Source organism: Pleuronectes platessa, chromosome 6, assembly GCF_947347685.1.
Source record: "Pleuronectes platessa chromosome 6, fPlePla1.1, whole genome shotgun sequence".
NCBI lineage: Eukaryota > Metazoa > Chordata > Actinopteri > Pleuronectiformes > Pleuronectidae > Pleuronectes > Pleuronectes platessa.
In genome coordinates this window covers 12511889-12530358 of record NC_070631.1, presented here as the reverse complement: position 1 = coordinate 12530358, position 18470 = coordinate 12511889, and the positions used below count along the sequence as shown (strand labels likewise).

Here is an 18470-nt window from a genome sequence, read left to right as displayed (position 1 = left end):
TTTATTATACAAGGGGCCACTAGGCACTTGATAAATCAAATATAAGTTCATAAACTTTCAAAAAAGCAAAGACATGTTTATCAAATGTGGCAGCATTTATATCAAAACCAACTCCTTTTGAGGTAATACACAAAGAACAGTCACAATACAGGAGAATTTTATTCTAAAACAGACTGAGATCTAGATAAAAATAGATAGGAAACAGGTATATAAAAAAAAGTATATTACACTGTTCAAGGGTCGTATATGATTTAAGTATGTACAAAGTTCAAAATATACTGAATATGCCCAAAATACGCTGTTGAACTTAACTACATAAAATAGACTTTGAACCTTAATTTACAATCTGTTATCAAGACTTATGAATAAGAAGGAAAGCAAATCCGGTTTGCCCTGCTGTTGTAACGTGCAATCAGACTATTCTGTAGAACTTGGCAAAGTAAGACTATGTTCTGTTTTCACTTTGAATCATACTCTGAGGCAACATCACATCTGAAAACCTTTGTGCATTTTAATCAAACCAACAAAGACGATCCTTTGGGGGAGTAAAGTTCATATTGCTATGAAAACAAAAGCAGAACTCACGTCCAGATACAAAGAGAGATTAGTGGCCATCAAAACCTGAGTTTTGTGGAGATTTATGTCGTTGTGGTAAAGTATATTTGCTCTTGCTCGTTTCAAGAGTATCAAACACTGCCAGCAAAAATGTAGCATCACTGTCGTTATAAAAACAAATCTTATCTACACGTATGACAAAAACATGTAAACTTTGTGTGTCTGCATCCAACTGAACATCGCAGCTCAGCGTATGGTCTGTCAGTCAATACAAGTGAGAGTTCAAAATCGATTCTGGCTGGGGAGTATAAAACACGCAGTGCTTCAGCTGCTATACCGATGCTCCATGGGGGCACCGTAACACAAATAAACTGGAAAATAAGACTGGGAGGCAGTGCTGGGCTGCTTCAGCAACATCCTGTCAGCCGACCCCAGCTGAGGGCTTTATTGGCCTTAGAGGATGGAGAGTGGCAGAGCTGGTTTTCCTGATACGATGATGAGCTGGTGTGCAAGTTTTTTCTCAGCTCCTGTTTGTTACAAGGTTCACAATCCTGACATCACAACAGCTTGTGGTTCACGATCTCCCACACCATCCTCCTCCTGAAGTAGGGCATGTGTTTCTGTGAATGAGAAGAGCCGTATTCAGGACACACTCATGATGACTTCACCAGATGAATCTCTGTTGCTGCTGTTTGGGATTACCTGTGTGAATGTGATTGGCTTGTCTTTGGTAATGTAATCTGCATATTTGCACGTGAACATTCCACAGTCGCTACCGTTCATCTGCTGAGGGATTTCCTGACAGATAAAGAAATAAAAATGTTACTAACCCACAGTGCAAATATTGTGTTAACCTGCTGTGACAATACATGTGACCAATACAGAGGATTTATTTACTACTTTACCAACCGCTGAGATTCTGATTTGAAAATTAATTCTTTCAGCACTTGAAAAAAATAACCTCCAGTTTCATGAGACAATGTTCTCTTGATCAACCGCCGCATTGACAGATTTTGTAAAAGAGTTTTTTAATGTTTCAACAAGTTAAATTTAAGACTATTTTAGACCTAAAAAGCAGAATGCTCCTTAAATAAAACCAGCCCAAAATGGACCAACAAATTTAATGGTAAGTTTCCACAGGCGCAGTGTTTGATGCTGGGATACACGTTCTTTTCTATATTGGACTCTTGATGGATGTGCGAATGAAACAAAGTGGGCTGTATGTCAACAGATGACTTATAGGCTTTCCTATAACCCCCCCCCCCCCCACACAAGACCCATTATTTATCAAAGCTCCCGGAGACGTTTTCTTCTTCTGAATTTACGCATTCAAATGTGTGCAAATGCTGAGCAGGCTGTTAAGAACCTTGAGGCTGATACGGATATTGGACGACATGACCTTGAACAACATAGCATCACATGACAAATAATAAAAACAGACAATTTGAAACGCTCCTCCTTGGTATGTGTTTGACTTACGCTGGGGTTTTTGCTGTGTAGAGTCCAACCTGAGGTATCCAGCTCTATGCCCCTTTTGTCCTTACTTTCCTGCAGCAGATAGTCACTGCAGAAAAGTTTATTTTTTAAATTTCTATAATTTAATGGCACATGAATAATATATTTTTGCTTCGATGTTTCAATTAGCTCTCATCATATTTATCTCTGTCAACACACAAACAAATCTGATGCAGAAACTTACAACAATATCCTGCATGCTTTATCGTTGTTCCTTCCCATTGAATCAAAGTACACGACAACCTTTTTCCTGAAATCTACAATCTGAGAGAAAAAAGATGAAGAGACAATTAGCAAAAGACAAATAAATTAAAAACTTTCTTCCAGAATCACAATTATGGTAATTAAGACTTACAGAGAGGCACCAGTGCACCCCCAAGTGGACAGGAACCAACAGGATGTCTTTAGAAAAGATGTCCGTCTTTTTGGTCCAGCGGCGGACAGCCGAGTAGCCGCTCCTGCACAGCTTCGGGAAGAAGAAGGTGTTGAACGTATTCACTGTCGGGAGATTGGGGTTCTTGCTGCGCTCCACCAGGAGGTTCATGTAAAAGTTGATCACCTGAGAGATTGAAGAAGGGGAGTTTCAATGAACTGGACAATTGCTCAACACATATTACCACAGTCAAGCTTTTTTAAAAGGGCCCGCTATTAGGAAAACAACTGTCCAGAGTGATTATTGTTAGTTTACAGTTTTTGCCTGAGGATCATGTGTACTCACTTCATCGTTCAGCCAGTTGAGGTTGCTTAGGGTGTGCAGATCTTTGCGTGTAAGCTTCAGACCAAAACCTTCACTTAACACTTCTTGAAGGCTACTTGCTCTTAGCACCCTGTTCACCTCAGCCTCCATTTCCTTAACAGAAACACACAATACATGTAAAATGAGATATTGCTGATATTACATTTCAATGTGGACCATTTTCTCATAACATCAGCTTTATATAGCACTAATTCTCAGCCGGAATAAATTTACAATAAAACCAAATTTCAGACAGCAGCGCCATTCAGGAAAAACATTAATTCGTCTGGACTTCAACTGTATTGAAGATAAAAAATAGCTCTGTGTCAGTGAAGTGCATAACAGCATTTCTACTTTTTAAAAGCAGAAATAACATTCAGAAACAAAATGTTCTAAGTGAAAGCAGGTCTATTTGGGTGAAACATCGGAAATAGTCAGGAAAATAAAAGATACAACGTTTATACCTCCGTCAGTTGAGGGAATTCGGGTTCCTTTTCCACAAGCCTTGTTTCTTCTATCACAGCAGTCAAAGGAACCTCCTTCTCCAAAGGAACTCGAATATGAACCTCCACATCTGGGCTGCGTTGCCCGTCGTCAGACAGGCGCTGGGAACCAGTAACAATATGACACAACTTAATGGTGGTGAACAATGGTTATGATACAGGTGAATGTTTAAGAGGGCTTCAGTGATGAAGAGTCACCTGTCGCAGCAGCTGGGCAGCCAGGGCCTCCTGCTCTTCTATATGTCTCCGCCTTTCTCTCGCCCGAGAGTCGTACATACTCGTTCTACAGAGACCAAAAAACAAAACATGTTTACCTTGTGGCTCTACTCACTACAGGATCAGTAAATAATGAATCAATTGCTTAGTCAGAGATTAAATGTATTTTTTGTGCACTTACAATTCTTTGATCCATAACTCCGCTTTGAAACATGGCACACTGTGAAGACAGATCAATATGTTATGAGTACAAACACGGACTTGACTCAAAGCTCTGCTGACTGGAGGCTTTGTTCTTACGCCAACTCACCTACATGTTGTGTTCATATAAATAACATTTCCAATTAAATTATGAAATAGATTAACAGTATATAAATTCAACATTATCAATTCAGATGGCTGTCTCTGACCAAACTTGCATTATTTATTATTAACCACAATGAAATGTACATCATAGCAAAATTACTAATACTGACCTTGAGCCGTCTTGCTTTTTACCTTTCTGCTCATTTATTATAATTACAGAGTCACCATCATGAGCTAGAAGAGAACACAAGGACATTACAACTCAAAAAAGAAACACAAAAAGAAGCAAGCATTCAATTATGCAGAGTTTTTCCAGTCCGAAAAAAGTGAGCAGCGGAGTCAGTGTGTGTGCATGGCACATCGTCACCTTTCCCTAAAGTTCTTGGACTATCTTACCGCCGCAGCACAATTTGTCCCGGGAGAAACATAACCGAAGTACTTTCCACAGTACTAGAATTTTGTCGGGAGGCGGAGGTGGCTGTTTCGCAATTCTTTACGCAGGAAAAACCCTGTTTAGATGTTCCATTTTCATAACCTCTATATCAAGTTTAAACTCAAGTATCTTACCTGATGACTGTGTGTCCTGAGAAGAGTTATCCTGCAGAGCAGATGGGGAGGAAGCTGACGTAAGAGTAGCTGCTCGGCTGGAGCTGATGTCACTGTCCAGCGACCACATCTGGATCCCTGGCTTGCTCGAGGTCCCCACTGGGCTGGGTAGGTTGCTTGAGCTCTGGCTTGATATCCCTCTTGGGCTGGGTGGGCCGCTGGTTTCCTCTGAAGTTCCTCCCGCTGCTGATCCAGTAGGGGACGAGTGCTGTAACATTCTGCGGCTGGTGGACAGGAAGCTGGTGCTGATGAGAGGAAGACAGGGGTATGCAGATGAAAACGCAGACGCCATCTAGATACAGTCCCGACATAATCATTGTGTTCAAGGGTAGGAACAGGATTGAAATGTTATTATCAATTTACTTTCTCGAATAAACTGTAAATGTATGAAATGACTTATTGTTGTTGCCATGCACAACACTTGCTCCTGCAAAGCTATGCAAGTAAAAACATGTTTAATCTGACCAGGGTGCACCTTAAATGAGCAGCTAACACAAAAGGTAGTTTATGGATAAAGTTAATACAGTTTTAGCTATTTGCATGCTGTATTTCAACAGTTTGAATCTGGCAATGTTATTGTATCCTGTTTTTCAATGGGTACTTACAAATCTCTGTGCGACCTCACGATGGCATGTGAGCTGCCATTGTGAATGAAAGAGGACTGACCACCAGAGACCATAGTCAGAAGCTGCCTGTAGACTTCCTTCTCCTCTTCACGCACAGACTGGACAAACAGAGGAGAACCATGAAATCTACAAGGAAACGCAACAGCTGAATGAGAAGAAATCACGTGTTGCCTCATCGACTGGATGTCTGACCTCCTGTGCTGTGCAGCGGGGCTTGGCTCTGTCTATGCGTCCAGATGAGGTGCTGTGTGTCGGACTCTGCATCACTTTGATGGGAAAAGTCTTCTCATACATGCTGGTGCAGGAGCTGCTTGCAGGGCCCATTCCAGTACAGAGACTGCAGACACAAAGTGGGAGTTTAGTAATCTACTGACAACAGTTTACTGATAAATGGTACAGTAACAGACAGCTAGTAACACAGGAAAGTAGCAGTAAAAACAAAAATGTAAGAAATACCTCGGTGTTACAAATGGTCGGAGGTTGAGGGGCCTGCCGAGCCGCGGAGACGGCTGCAGTTTGGGGGTGACAAACGGTGGCAAGTTGACTGAATGACCGTTTGTTTTTGGCAGCTCTCGATGTGTTGGAGTCATGCACACTTGTCGCCTGCAGAGTTTTGTTCCAATGATGGACTTCTCATTACGCAACCATTCTAAAGTTGTAAAGGAAAGAAAAAGTACAGTCATTAATTTCTCTTCAAGAGTTCACACAAACCTTATCAACCTTGATGCAAAAGTTTTTACAATGCTTGAAGTGATGAGCCTTGCCTGATTTGGTGGTTTTCCACTCCAACGTTGTTGAGGGAGCAGCGAACGTCTCATTCAAAGAGTTCCTGTCAGCAACCTTTGCATAAAACACACACACGTGTTAAAACAAAGACAACAATATTGTGATACAAGTTAGAATGAAGCTGATTCCTCACCGGCCTCCCAGCCCAGGCTGCTGCTGCTGCTGCTGATGATGTTGAGGGCTGCTGGTCTCCAGGTGGAGGTCCAGGGGAGGCAGGCAGCATACTTCTAAAAGTGGGGGTTACTGTGACCTTCATCCACTCAGCCACATTAGAACTATGACTCTTCACACCTTCAGCTGCAGTCTTCACAGAGTCAATAATATCTCCTAGGTAGATTTGAAACAGACAAAAGTAGAACACTAAGGATTTGAAAATACACCTTCACTTGTTCTCGCACAATAATATGACGGAACGCTTGAGTGTGCAATTACCCATTCGTGATTTCTTTCTGATCAAGCCATCTTGGTCGACGTTGTGTTCATCATCCAAACTTGAGGGAAAACAGTGAGATGCAAAAACGGTTAAAAACGTCCATTGGACATTGGCGGTTTTCTCCGCATCACAATAACACCGAGGACCAGCAGAGCAACAGACAGAAACAGTTCATTTCAGAGCAGCCCTCGGTCTGTTGTTAAAGCTCCTACCATTCAATCGGTCTTTTCCTCCTGTTCGGACCTTCCTCCGGCGCCCGCTGAGCATCCGAGTGCTCCTCTGCCGGGACACCGTTCCGGAGATGGGCAAAGCTCGTTTCTATCCATCCGTAGATTTTATTCAACATGGCTCAAAAGTTTTACGGACAGCGCCGCTGGTTTGAGTGTGAATCGCTGTGGCTGCTTTCGGTCTACCTGTCAGTATAGTGAGAGCGAATTCAGCTAATACACTTCATTCGGCTGAAGTGTGTTAGCTGAGGCGGCTCGAGGCGCGAACACTCGTCACAAATATCATTTCACTTCTCCGAGACGCGAGCTAACCGTTCGCTGGATGGCAGAGAAATCCGCTAGTTGCCTTGCTAGCCCGCTATGCTAACCACTCTGCTAGCCGACGCCGTTAGCTACGCGGGCTAATTTGTGGAAGTGTGTTTAGATTCCCGTGGGAATGCGGCAAGTCGCAACCGACGCGTTCGGACTAACGGCCACCATGCTGGGTCGCCCCCTCGCTCACTAACAAAACCGCAGCGTGACTTTAAATCGCATATTCACTCTTTGAAGAAGAACATCTCCCGCTTCTTCCTCATTCAAAACCACAACATGGCTGCATCGGACCTGTCACCGTCGGGCGCCGTGATTGGAACACGGCGCGTTGCGAGTCCGAGTGCAACGCGGTCTCATTGGTCGACTGCGGGCCGGAGGAGAGAATATACTGTGACGTCACGGCCGCCGGCTCTGACTTCTGAAGAGCTCCATCCCACGCGCGCGCTACATTTTGTGTCTGTTTCCTTAAGCTGACTCCATAGAACATTTAATAGTCCCTCCTGTCTGATGAAATAAATATACAGTATTTTGAATTAAAACATATGGCACCAATCTTTATGCCAAACAGTTCCCAAGTATTTGATAGTAATCCACAGGCCACATAGTTTTTTGTAGTTTTTTGATAGTTTGAAGGTAGTCGAAGTTGTTTTTGTTATCAGGTGGTGTCACATGGATGAATGACTGGATGCACTTGCAAGATGAGACTATTTATAAATATATATATATATATATGGTAAATAAACCAGAACATGCACGCTTCATACTGCACTGAGGAAAGTCCAATTTGGGAATAACTGTTTGCACTTCTGCTCTCCTTGCATGCACCTTTGCACAGTTCGTACAGCCCTGCAATATATGAATTATAGACATTTCGAATCCAGACCAGAGATTGAATCTTTTTTGTTCTGTCCTATGCTTTGCTGTGACATTATTATATGTCACCATCTGCCCATCAACCCTTTATGAACTTGTTGTAACTACCAATTTGTCCAAACCAAACAACCAGATTAAAAACTGAAAGTAGACAGTTTGGAAAAATATATGTTATTAACATAAATATATGAAGCCCACAATATGCAAGTGGGTCCACAAATGAAGATATGTACTGGGTTATATTACTATGTTCACTGGTATAAGGTAAATACCTCAAAATCGAGCTATTGATGAAAAACAAGCGGAGAAGAACAAGTATTTGATATATTGACCATGCAGGGCTGTTAGGAGAATATCCTGAATATTTAGACACCTTAAGTAAGGGACTGCCATGACACTGAAATGTTTACTGTCAAAATGACAGTAAACATTTGAAATTAAGCTCACGTGTTTCCCTGCTGAAAATTGCCAAATGTGAATTTAGTGTAGATTTAGATGTAGATATAACATGATATATTGAATCAGAATGAACCAATGAGCATATTTACACACATTCACCCTTTTAATAAATGCATACAGTAACACCACTACTACAGTGAAATGCTCTTAAAAGAACAATATGCAACTACTGCATCAATATCATCAAGACAATGTAATCCTAGATGAGTTCAGAAAAACTATAAATTCATTCCAAGCTTCAAACCATTCAACATTGATCACAAACTTTCAGAAATATATGATTCTCTTTTAAAAAAATAAACTTCAATTGTCATGAAATACAGCATCAAGCCCCTGCACAAATGCAGGCCTTATCAAAAGTAAACCCATGCATGTATGGCACTTTCATGTTATGTTAAATTATTGCGTGTTACCACTGCAGATTAACTTTTTTGTAGTTTAAATAATACTAGGAGCAGAGATTATGATACAAAAAATCAAAGTTTGTTGAAATTAAATATTCTGATTTAATGATTTCCGATTTAAACACACTTTCTACAAATAGCAAAAAAACTAAACAAACACGGCAACAATTTGAATGACAGCTTCAGAGTTAAGAGAAGCAAAAATCAACATATTGATGAAGGTGGCGACAAGCAGCAAACGTCTCAAATCCAATAAATTAATAATTGAATTCATGATTGTCTTTCAAAAGGCAGAAAACAGGTCACCTAGGCTCAAACTGCTGAGAACAGGTGACTGAAAACACAGGAAAAGATTTCAAGTCTTTTTTAAATTCACTTTTGTGCTTTCAGCAACTAAATAAACACCAACAGAAGTGACGAGGTTACTGTACTTGGCATAGTTAGAGTCATGCATAATATATTATAGACAAGTACCTTCTAAACAGCATTGACATCTATTGTTTGCAGGAGATTTGTGATACTACAGGAAGTATGGACATAGGTCGCCCCTACAGCTTCATATGGACACACGGAATGTTGTATCTACGTCAAATGGAGCTACATCGTGAACTTCTAAGTACTTCTGGGTGGTAAAGCTGGCAAACCTAACCTATAATGTGGTGAGGGTTCCCAAACATGCTAGAGAGCGAGGTTATTAACATCTCAGTTGCTTTGCTCGGTAAAGCTGTGTTGGAATCTTTGTCACCAATGGATGACATTTTTTAATGACTTATCACATCTGCCTGCATACTGGTGTTCCCCTCGTCTGAAGGTCAGGGGGGTAGAGTGATGGTTTATTCATGTTTGGTTCCAAAGATTTGGAGGAAGAAGGAAAAGATATAAATAATATCCAGGTAGATGTTGAGAGTGGCGAAGACATACTCCTCTGGACTTATGGTATATCTCTTGTTTCCCATGAGTAGCTGCGTGTCGAATGCCAAAAACTGTTCCAGAAGATGAAAGAGAAAGAAAGAGGTGGTTTTGTTACTTCTGATTCTGACAGTCTGCAATAAATGATATTTACTATCAATAATGTCTGAGTGTCTGCACTCTTACCATGGTGAACAGTATGGCTCCCAAGACCGCGTAGATGGAATCCAACCATGGTACCTAAATGGCAACAAGGACTTGATTAGCTCTGACTCCAGTGTTGAGTGGAAGGTCTTTGAGTTTAATCTGTCATCGAATATATTTGCTTGTTTTCAATCATATTTGAGAAAAATACATCCACACGTCAATCATACACGTCACTCAGTCGATGTAGTCACTTTAATTAGTCATACTTACATATTGAAAGGGAAGGACGAGGGCCAGCACTATGCCAGAGATGAACATGACCATGCAGAAGATAAAGAGCACACCTTGGTAGGAGGTCACATCAAACTGGATGGAGAAAGCACAAGATATCAAACCAAAGAGAATCAGAGAGAGTAAAAAAAAAAACTGACACACACAAATGATTCCACTGCCAATCAAGCAAACTGTATATCACGTAAACATATCTGACTATAGGAATGGATAAATATGATTTTTGTCTCACCTTAGTTTGGAAGCTGAAGACTGTGACCACGAGACAAACAGCTGCTGTGATGCCCAGACACATCACCACCGACTTGGTGTTATAGAAACTAAATGAACGAAAGAATGAACAAAATTACTGGAAATGTTTCAAGATATTGATGAGATAAAACGTATACAGCTCTGACCAGTAAGATAGTCTGAAGATGGAAATCCATCACAAGAAAATGAAAAGTAAAAGAAAGCGATCACATTAAGCAGTGAGCAAACATGAAGCATACCTGGACAACATCCCCGTCATGTAGGATAGGGAGAGGGTCTGTAACACATGACAGGGAAAGTCTCACTTCATTTCAGGAATGTCATGAGTGGACAGTATTCACTTTCACAAAGTATTTTTATTTTATTTGTTTTAGATCCTTTGAACTGACAACTTCCAGTCATGTGTGGAGGAAATGTTAAAGATAAACAAATACTGATAATTAGAAGGACACTCAGTAGAGCGCATACCTCCGCCAAGTCCAAACAACCCTGCAACTTATTAATGATTATCTAGATCTTATAGTAGAAAGAAAAAAAGATAAAGGAAGTGGTAAAGGAATCTGATAACCTCAATGATTAATTGGTCATCCAACATAGTCGTTTGATGACAACAGGGGACATGAAAAACAATGGAACATATATCTTCTCAAGAGAAATAAACTAAACACAGTATTGTATAGCAACACAAAAAAAGTAGAAGAAGGGTTAAAGTTAAAGCCAATAATCATCCGATGAGGAACCAATCATTTTAAGAAATCTGAAAATATGTAGCAGTTGGAGCCAAACCAAGGCAGACGCAGTCCAGTAAAATGTTTTATCATGATCTGGGCAATATTCTCTGGGAAATTAACGAAAACTTTGAAAACACTAAAGAAATGTATTCAATCTAAATCTGCACCATGATTTAACAAATGACTTCCAGACTCAGGCCGCCACCTCCACCAAGTTCGGTGGAATGGATTTAGTCGCAAAATAATTAACTGACAAACAAACAAACAAGTAATGAATGAATTTACTGTTTATTATTCTAAATCCCTGCGTATAGTTTTGATTTGAAAAAATTGTCTATTCATGAAACTGTACAATAAAAACCTAATTAACAGCCTAGTACTTACAAAGATGGCAAGCAGAATCAGATTCCATGGAAACTGTCTCCTGTAGGTGTGAGGAAAGACAATTCCAATATTTTAATATTTTTTCCAACTTTATTGATTTACTTCCGTTGACGTTGGAGAACTCTTAACTTACCTTGGTGCAGAGCAGCAGGACAGGGTCAGATATGTGACAAAGAACACGGCGCTGTTAAAGAACAGAAATATTAAATTATTATATGTTGTTAGACATAAGCAAGTCTATTATTGACTTGAGACTGATGGTACTTGTTACTCACTAAGAGGCCCAGTACCACCCAGGGTTGCTTTGGATGTATTCCCTCACAGGGTCACTAAAAGTAAGCACAGCACCCAGTGATTTCTTGTTCCATTTTGTATTAATTAAACATTAGATAAAATTGAAGGGGGGGAAAATGGTCTCACCAGAATGTGAAAATAGCCACAATAGCGAAAGTGACCAAAAGTTGGATCATCAAGATGGAATACACCTGAAAGGAAGCAAGTTCCAGTGTCAAAACAAATACATAGATGTACGTGCAGGGCAGCTGTGGCTGAGGGGGGAGAGCGGTTGTCCTCTAACGGTGGGAGGTTCGATCCCATCTGCACACCGATGAGTCCAAGGGCAAGATACTGAACTCTGAATTGCCCCAAAGTGCTGCCCATCGATGCACTGTATGAATGTGTGTGTGAATGGCAATGGCCTGTAATGTAAAGCGCTCTGACTGGTCAAGACTAGAAAAGCGCTTTATAAATACAGACCATTTACCATTTACAAGCATTTAGAGCAGAACTCATTCGTAACTATTTTAATTATAATGCTTTTTATACCTTTCGGATGAAGATCCTCCTGATGTTGCGATCATCCCAAGTGAACTCGGTGAGCATCTCTGCATCACTGTAGCAAGGAGCACTGGTGCCTGGAGAAAAATAAACACTTATTAGAGACGGTTTGTTGTTTAAGATATACAATACATATGTACTACCATCTTTACAGCACCATTCCAAAAAATCAAATCAAATCTAAATAATAATGGCAGAGAAAGGTCAGGTCTTGTCGTACCTGCAGTGGCTTCCTCGTAGCTGGGAGGAGCTGGTGCCACCGTGGCCTCTCCACTGGAGGAGCCATTGGCTGATTTGTTCGCAAGTAACAACTGATGGTACAAAAGATGCACAGTTGATTATTTGTTAGTTCACAGTCAGTTGCTCATTTTAGCAGAGAGTGAATGAATATTTGAAGGAAAGAAAAGCTCCTGGTTGATTTAACTTGAAGATGAAGATGAAATTCCTGGTTGTGAGTGTAAAATTGTCTTAATCTTAATGTTGTTGCCTATACTTTAACTGTAATTAGCAATATGATGTGTAATTCCTACTATTCAGGGTTAATATAAAGTAGAGCCCAATCAATTAATAGGTTGGCTGATATTCAAAAACAGCCAATATGAGTGTTAGTGTTTTGTAATATGAAAAGTTTAACTTTGCAGAAAAAACAAGACAGAAAAGAAGTGCATTTATGTTTACATTATATGTAAAACAAAATCCTAATTCAAGATCCACATGTGTGATTTATATTTATTTATAGATATTTATAATTAAGTTAAACTGTGTGATGTTTGGCCTCGATCGCACTTTCTGTTGTAAGGGATCGGATCGTTGTCGTCATTATTTATTTAAATGTAAACACTGCCCGAAACTGGTCGTCATAGTGACCACCATGGCAAAACTACCGATGACGCATCAGGCTTCTCACTAGTGAACACAAAAATATCACATGAGCACGAATGAATGAAAAATAACAGAATTTGACTAAGATGCTTTGAACGAGCTGCTCCATGGTTCATTCAGTCCTGCTGTTTGTGTTTGTGGCTGAAGGCCCACCACTATGATGCAGGTCACAGAACCACAGTCCAAAAGAAAACACTAACACTAGTGATTCTGATCCTGAACAGTCTGCATTGCATCAAACATTAAACATCAGTGAGACCAAAGAGTTGAAGTAACGACGTGCATGTGAACATAGGACACATACAGATATTTAAAAAAAACACACAACTCTTTTTATGTACGTCACAGTAGACGAGGATGGAAAAAAACACTGAATGATGCATTCCAGCAAACACATACCTTGCCCTGTGTCATGATGCCTGTTTGTCCTCCTGCAGTATGATGCCTTGTTCTGTTCTCCAGCCAGTCAGTGGGGCTCTGGTGTCTGAGGACTGACAGCTGTGTGAAAACACCTCGGATTGATAATGCGCTTCCTCTCGGCTCGGACTGAAAACCCTGTGACGATACAGTGATGTAAGCACACAACAACGCAGTTAAGACTTGGGCAGATGCCCCCTCCCTCACCCACAGAGGGATGTTCTAGCAGCATCCAAGTGACGCAGCACCATAGAAAAAGCTAGGACTGTACCACAGCACCGGGAAAAACGGGGAGAATGGATGCCTGCATGCCTGGTGAGGAGAAGAGTCCAGAGGAATCTGGAAAAATGCTCTACAGAAAAATAAATAGACGAGGGGAATCAAAGGGGAGTCAGAATAACTGTCTAATTTAAATATTAACAGAATTTTTTCAGTGTATTTAAATTGTCAACATGCTTTCAAATTACCTGAGAAAGTAAATGGAAGCAATTATCAGAGGATTTTTGTCAACTGAATTAAGCCATATTGTATTTTTTTTAAATGAAGGAAAATGAGACCTCAGTCCAAAGAGGTGTTGTTAATTATCTATTCAATCAAAAGACATTTGTGTGAACATTTCCCCTTTAAAATGTGGTCATTTAAAATATTTGATGATCTGATGTTGTATGATCTGAGGCCCCTACCTGAAACAACAGTATACAAGTCAACGTCATAAAACATTAATTTGCCACAGAATAGAAATTCCAATCAAACGAACCTCATGAACAATATTACTGATTTTATTTACAAGTTTGGTGAAGAGAGACACATAGAAAATATCCCTAAGATGGTGCAGGTAGAGTAAACCTGACTTAAAACAAACATTCAGAATCCAAAGTACAGTGTAGGAAGTAATGTAAAAACTGACATTCACATCTACAGTTTCGTCATGGTCTTATTTCTTTGGATATTTATTTTGCCCACTTTAAATTAATGTCTTTCCATTTGATAAAGCTGCAGAATGACTGATCCCCAATAGCAGGTGAAATTCATTATACTGGATCCTGTGATGGACACATTGAGTGCATGTTATATGAAATAATTAATGGAATGATAAAAAAGGAAGGTTGATATGACCACGTTCCACCAACATCCCTACACAGACAGGACTGATAATAGTCTCTCCCAAAAAGCAAAAGTAACATATAAAAATGGAAATATTATTTAAATTGAATCTCCCAAACAACCCTTTGACCTTTGATTTCTTCACTGATACATTTGGCAAGATGCAGACATCTCTTTAATCTGTTCATTCACATTAGCTTTATACTTTCAGTTTCACAAAACTGGTATAACTCATTTCAAAGCACAAACGATTGAGGTCAATCTCCTCAGTACATCTCCCCCTCCTCTCTGGTTTCCTCCAGTTTAAGGTCTGTGTCATTTCTGCCCAGAGTGAACAGACTAACTACAGCCATCAAAGCTGCCAGCATCATGACGGCACAGCCTCCAAACATGTGTCTGGTGCCGCTGCCAGCCTCCCCTCCGCCATCTCCCGATACCTCTCCATGGAGGGCCAGCAGCCCGAGGCAGGCCAGCAGGTGCAGAGGCACACGGAACCAGGCCAGCACACCAGCCCGCTTCTCCTCTGGGATAACCCTGCCCTGGAGAAAACTGAATGCTGGGAAGTAGAGGCCAGAGGCCAGCTCCAACAGCAGGAAGGCCACGAAGGATTCATGAGGTCGAGGCTGGCCTGCGGCGGTGGAAAAGGTCAGCATGAAGAAAGAGAAGAAAGCCATCAGCACAGCCAGGCAGAGCACATGGCCGGGCTGTAGACGGTATCGAGAAGAGGTGGCTAGGCGGTACAGCAAGGAGCCAACCATACTGGCAGCCATCAGACAAGAGAAAACTATTCCTAAAGGGGCCCCATGAGGGTCCAGTACTGGGGTCCACAGGAAAACAAAGACGTATAGGACACTTTCAAACAGAGCTTGCACTCCTCCCAAGAGAATAACTCTCCTGTCTGAAAGCAGGCAGCGTAGCCCCTCTTGGCAGCTGCGTGTAAACCGGGCCTTTGCAGACAAACGTGTCGCACCTCCAATTGAAGTGCCAAGCATTGTCTGTTTGTCCCCTTCAGGACCTCCTTCAGTCTCTTCCTTGCCCCAGTCTGTTAGCACAACCCAGCCACAGCACGCCAGGCAGGGGACAGCCAGGAGAAAGGGAGCCACCGGCCCCAGGTGCAGCCACTCGGCGAGCATGTTGGCTACAAGCCCCGCTGCAACGGCGAGTCCGTGGTTCCAAGTAGCCGCCTTGGTGAAGGTGCTGGGGATCCACTCCTTTGGAAAATCATGAACGTCTACATGTCGGTGCACGTACCAGGATTCAAATGTGGTGGCAAGCAGGGACGTGGACAGACCCCCCAGGACACGGCCCGCAATCAAAACAAAGTAATCTCTGGACAGCTTGGTGAGACAACACGCTGAGTAGGAAAGGCAGAAGAGAAGACATGTCTGTCTGCGGCCCAAGACTTGAGGGAGCCAGCCTGAAATGGGAGCAAACAGAACACAGGAAGCCAGGCCGCACACATATAAGATGGCTATTTGGGATTCCAGGAAGCTGTAGTGACGGTAGAGTTTGTAGAGGTAAGGACCCTGGAGCCAGTCTGCCCACAAAGCCAACAGGTATGCACGGAGGAATATGCTCTGGAAGCGGCGGAAGGCTGGGTTGGCTTGTGCAGTTGGAGTAGACTGAGGTGGGGTGAGGCGGCGTGCAGTGAGCTCGAGGGCGACACACAGGGCAATCAGGAAAATGATGGCAAGATAGGCAGTCACCAACATGGTGTGATTAGCTCCACCCACTTGAGGTCAAACGAGGGGTCTTGGGCTGTTGGCAACTCTCGTCTTTCTGTTTCTCAGCACCTAAGAAGACACGAGGAGAATAAGAAGTGATTACAGGTAGAAGAACGATGCTGAAGTTAGCTTCTGATTCACAGTTTCTACTCTAACAAGTTAAGGGCATAGTTATTGGAAAGAGTGATGGGTAGTAATAATAATAATAATAATAATAATAATATTTAACAAAAAACATCAGATGCTCAGTAACAGAACATATTAAGACATTTATGACATTAAAACAGTTAAAGCCAATGGAACCATGTAAAGCTTTGTGTCAACATCAGGACCCATTAATGGTTGATATATTAATAATGATTGCACTATTCATTTTAACACAATTAATTTGTATGTAATACCTTTACAATTAATAGCTTGTTGATCTCTCTATGAACAGCTTTCTGGATGTTGTTTCAATAAATTGTTTACAGAACGCACTGATGCCTTTAAACAATTTATAAGCCTACAGATAAATAAAGTTATTTAAATTCAATTGAAAGCCTTAATCCACTGTCAGATTCCTGAACCTTTATTTGAGAAATTAAAACAAAAAAGCCCAGATAAAATCATTTTAATCACCCATCCTTGATTTATTTAACCTGGATTAAAGTTAACCAGAGAAGCTAAAGACTGTTTAAAATTCAATTTTTGAAACCTTTATTTATATCCTTGTTGTTGTTGATCTAGACCTGGGATGAATCCCTATCCACATATGTGTTTAAATGATCAAAGAATGAAATATTGAACATTATCAGAAAAAAACTGTCTCACTCCATTTTGCTGATGGCTTTAATATGTTTTGAATTATCATTGTAAACTGAAATCTGAAAATATGTGTCTAATACAGTTGGGATTAATGGAAATATATATAGATTGTCACATTTCCCCTTGAAAGATGATCTAGAACAGATGTGACAAATAAAGGTCCAGGTGTGAGGTCTGTCCTGTCACAGTGGACACACTGGGATCACTGGACACACTGGGATGATGGCAGCAGGTGGCTCGGTTCCTCTTTAGTATGGGAGCAGAATTTTTAATCTGAACCTGCTGTGGCCTGGTTGGAAAAGACGTCTTAACTAACTGCGGGGAAGGGTCGTGTCAGAGGAGCGTTTCCTGGACACCTCAGGACGACACTGGTGAAGTCGTTGCTCACTCGGAGAATAAGCTCCACTTTTAAAAGTCAGGTCACGATGTGAAACCGTCTGTAACGAGCTGCGACACGAGGCCATGACCTCTTTGTGCTTTAAATGCTTAAACCCGATGAGTTATCTTAACACGTCGCTCACAGGTGCACCTTACATGCTACAGCCATTCAGCTAACGCTAGCCCAGAAGCTCTACTCAAATAGAATCGTTGTAACTTGCGCCACCGTCTAGTTAGTTCTCCTCTTTACCCCGTGTTATGCCACATGGCATCTCTTACCGTGTCGTTTGACTGCAGTCCCATAGTAGAGACGACGACCTACGAAGCGGTAACATTACACTTATCTAGCTAACTGATGGTGGAGGATAGGGCTAAGCTAGCTTGGTTGTATTAGCAAACAGACACGTTACTTCCGGGATCTGCAGTTTCACCAGAAGGTGGCGCTCCTCCATTGTTTTTGTCGTTTGCAGAGGCAGGAGAAAGTTGCTGCGTGTTTCCAGACGTCCCGTGTCCAGGCTTACAGAGGGACACATGAGTCTTCAGGTTGGATCGTTATGTAGGCGGTGCTTTGTGGCATTTCTGTAGAGATAAGGACAACCTAATGGGAATCGACTATGTTGTTGTGTGCTATATAACCTGGATTTCTAGTTATGGATGCAATCACCCTTTAAAAGACTACATGCACATTATAATTCCATGCATGGGTCTGAACCTGTGTTGGATAATAATGTGAATTTAAGTTGCATTACATATTTTTCAGATCCAAGCTTACAGAGGGACAGATAAGTCTCAAGGTTGGATTTTATTTGATTATCTTTATGTAGGCGGTGCTTTGTGGCATTTCTGTAGAGATCTACAACCTAATGGGAATTAACTATGTTTTATGCGGTACAACCTGGATTTCTAGTTATTGATGCAATCACACCTTTAAAAGACTACATGCACATTATAAATGCATTCATGGATATAAACTTGTGTTGGATGATCATGTAACTTTAAGTTGGATCCGACATTCTGATCCATACAGGCCCAGCTAAACAGTGCCTCTTA

At 41.3% G+C, this 18470-nt stretch overlaps 2 protein-coding genes across 3 annotated transcripts; both read right to left on the bottom strand.

Moving 5' to 3' along the window:
• Positions 1 to 55: 55 nt before the first annotated feature.
• On the bottom strand, positions 56 to 7125 carry senp1 (SUMO specific peptidase 1). The gene is made up of 18 exons (XM_053424350.1): positions 6495 to 7125; positions 6282 to 6340; positions 5983 to 6176; positions 5828 to 5903; positions 5520 to 5712; positions 5256 to 5400; positions 5043 to 5161; positions 4399 to 4682; positions 4002 to 4065; positions 3707 to 3745; positions 3508 to 3592; positions 3271 to 3411; positions 2789 to 2920; positions 2426 to 2629; positions 2255 to 2334; positions 2035 to 2119; positions 1258 to 1353; positions 56 to 1175 (listed from the first exon to the last, which is right to left on the bottom strand). The coding sequence occupies exons 1-18, from the start codon at positions 6626 to 6628 to the stop codon at positions 1113 to 1115; spliced, it is 2193 nt and encodes a 730-aa protein (XP_053280325.1). The 5' UTR covers positions 6629 to 7125; the 3' UTR covers positions 56 to 1112.
• A 1112-nt stretch (positions 7126 to 8237) lies between these two features.
• Positions 8238 to 17899, bottom strand: mfsd5 (major facilitator superfamily domain containing 5). Of its 2 annotated transcripts, XM_053425349.1 has the most exons (14): positions 17700 to 17899; positions 16245 to 16304; positions 13390 to 13545; positions 12329 to 12419; positions 12097 to 12185; positions 11692 to 11756; positions 11547 to 11600; positions 11405 to 11455; positions 11272 to 11311; positions 10396 to 10433; positions 10137 to 10224; positions 9884 to 9979; positions 9653 to 9706; positions 8238 to 9540 (listed from the first exon to the last, which is right to left on the bottom strand). In XM_053425349.1, the coding sequence occupies exons 3-14, from the start codon at positions 13402 to 13404 to the stop codon at positions 9391 to 9393; spliced, it is 831 nt and encodes a 276-aa protein (XP_053281324.1). In that variant the 5' UTR covers positions 13405 to 13545; positions 16245 to 16304; positions 17700 to 17899; the 3' UTR covers positions 8238 to 9390. The 2 variants fall into 2 exon arrangements, with proteins under 2 accessions (XP_053281324.1, XP_053281323.1); XM_053425348.1 differs by lacking the exons at positions 8238 to 9540; positions 9653 to 9706; positions 9884 to 9979; ... (7 more) ...; positions 12329 to 12419; positions 13390 to 13545 and having other exon boundaries at positions 14171 to 16304; positions 17700 to 17856.
• Between the last annotated feature and the right edge of the window lie 571 nt (positions 17900 to 18470).

Bases quoted from the DNA above. Each gene is read 5' to 3' on its own strand.
- senp1 (XM_053424350.1), bottom strand. From the start codon at position 6,628: ATGTTGAATAAAATCTACGGATGGATAGAAACGAGCTTTGCCCATCTC. The intron at 6,341-6,494 runs GTAGGAGCTTTA...TTTTCCCTCAAG, and splicing joins AGGAAAAGACCGATTGAATG to TTTGGATGATGAACACAACG. The intron at 5,713-5,827 runs GCAAGGCTCATC...TTACAACTTTAG, and splicing joins GTGGAAAACCACCAAATCAG to AATGGTTGCGTAATGAGAAG.
- mfsd5 (XM_053425348.1), bottom strand. From the start codon at position 16,223: ATGTTGGTGACTGCCTATCTTGCCATCATTTTCCTGATTGCCCTGTGT.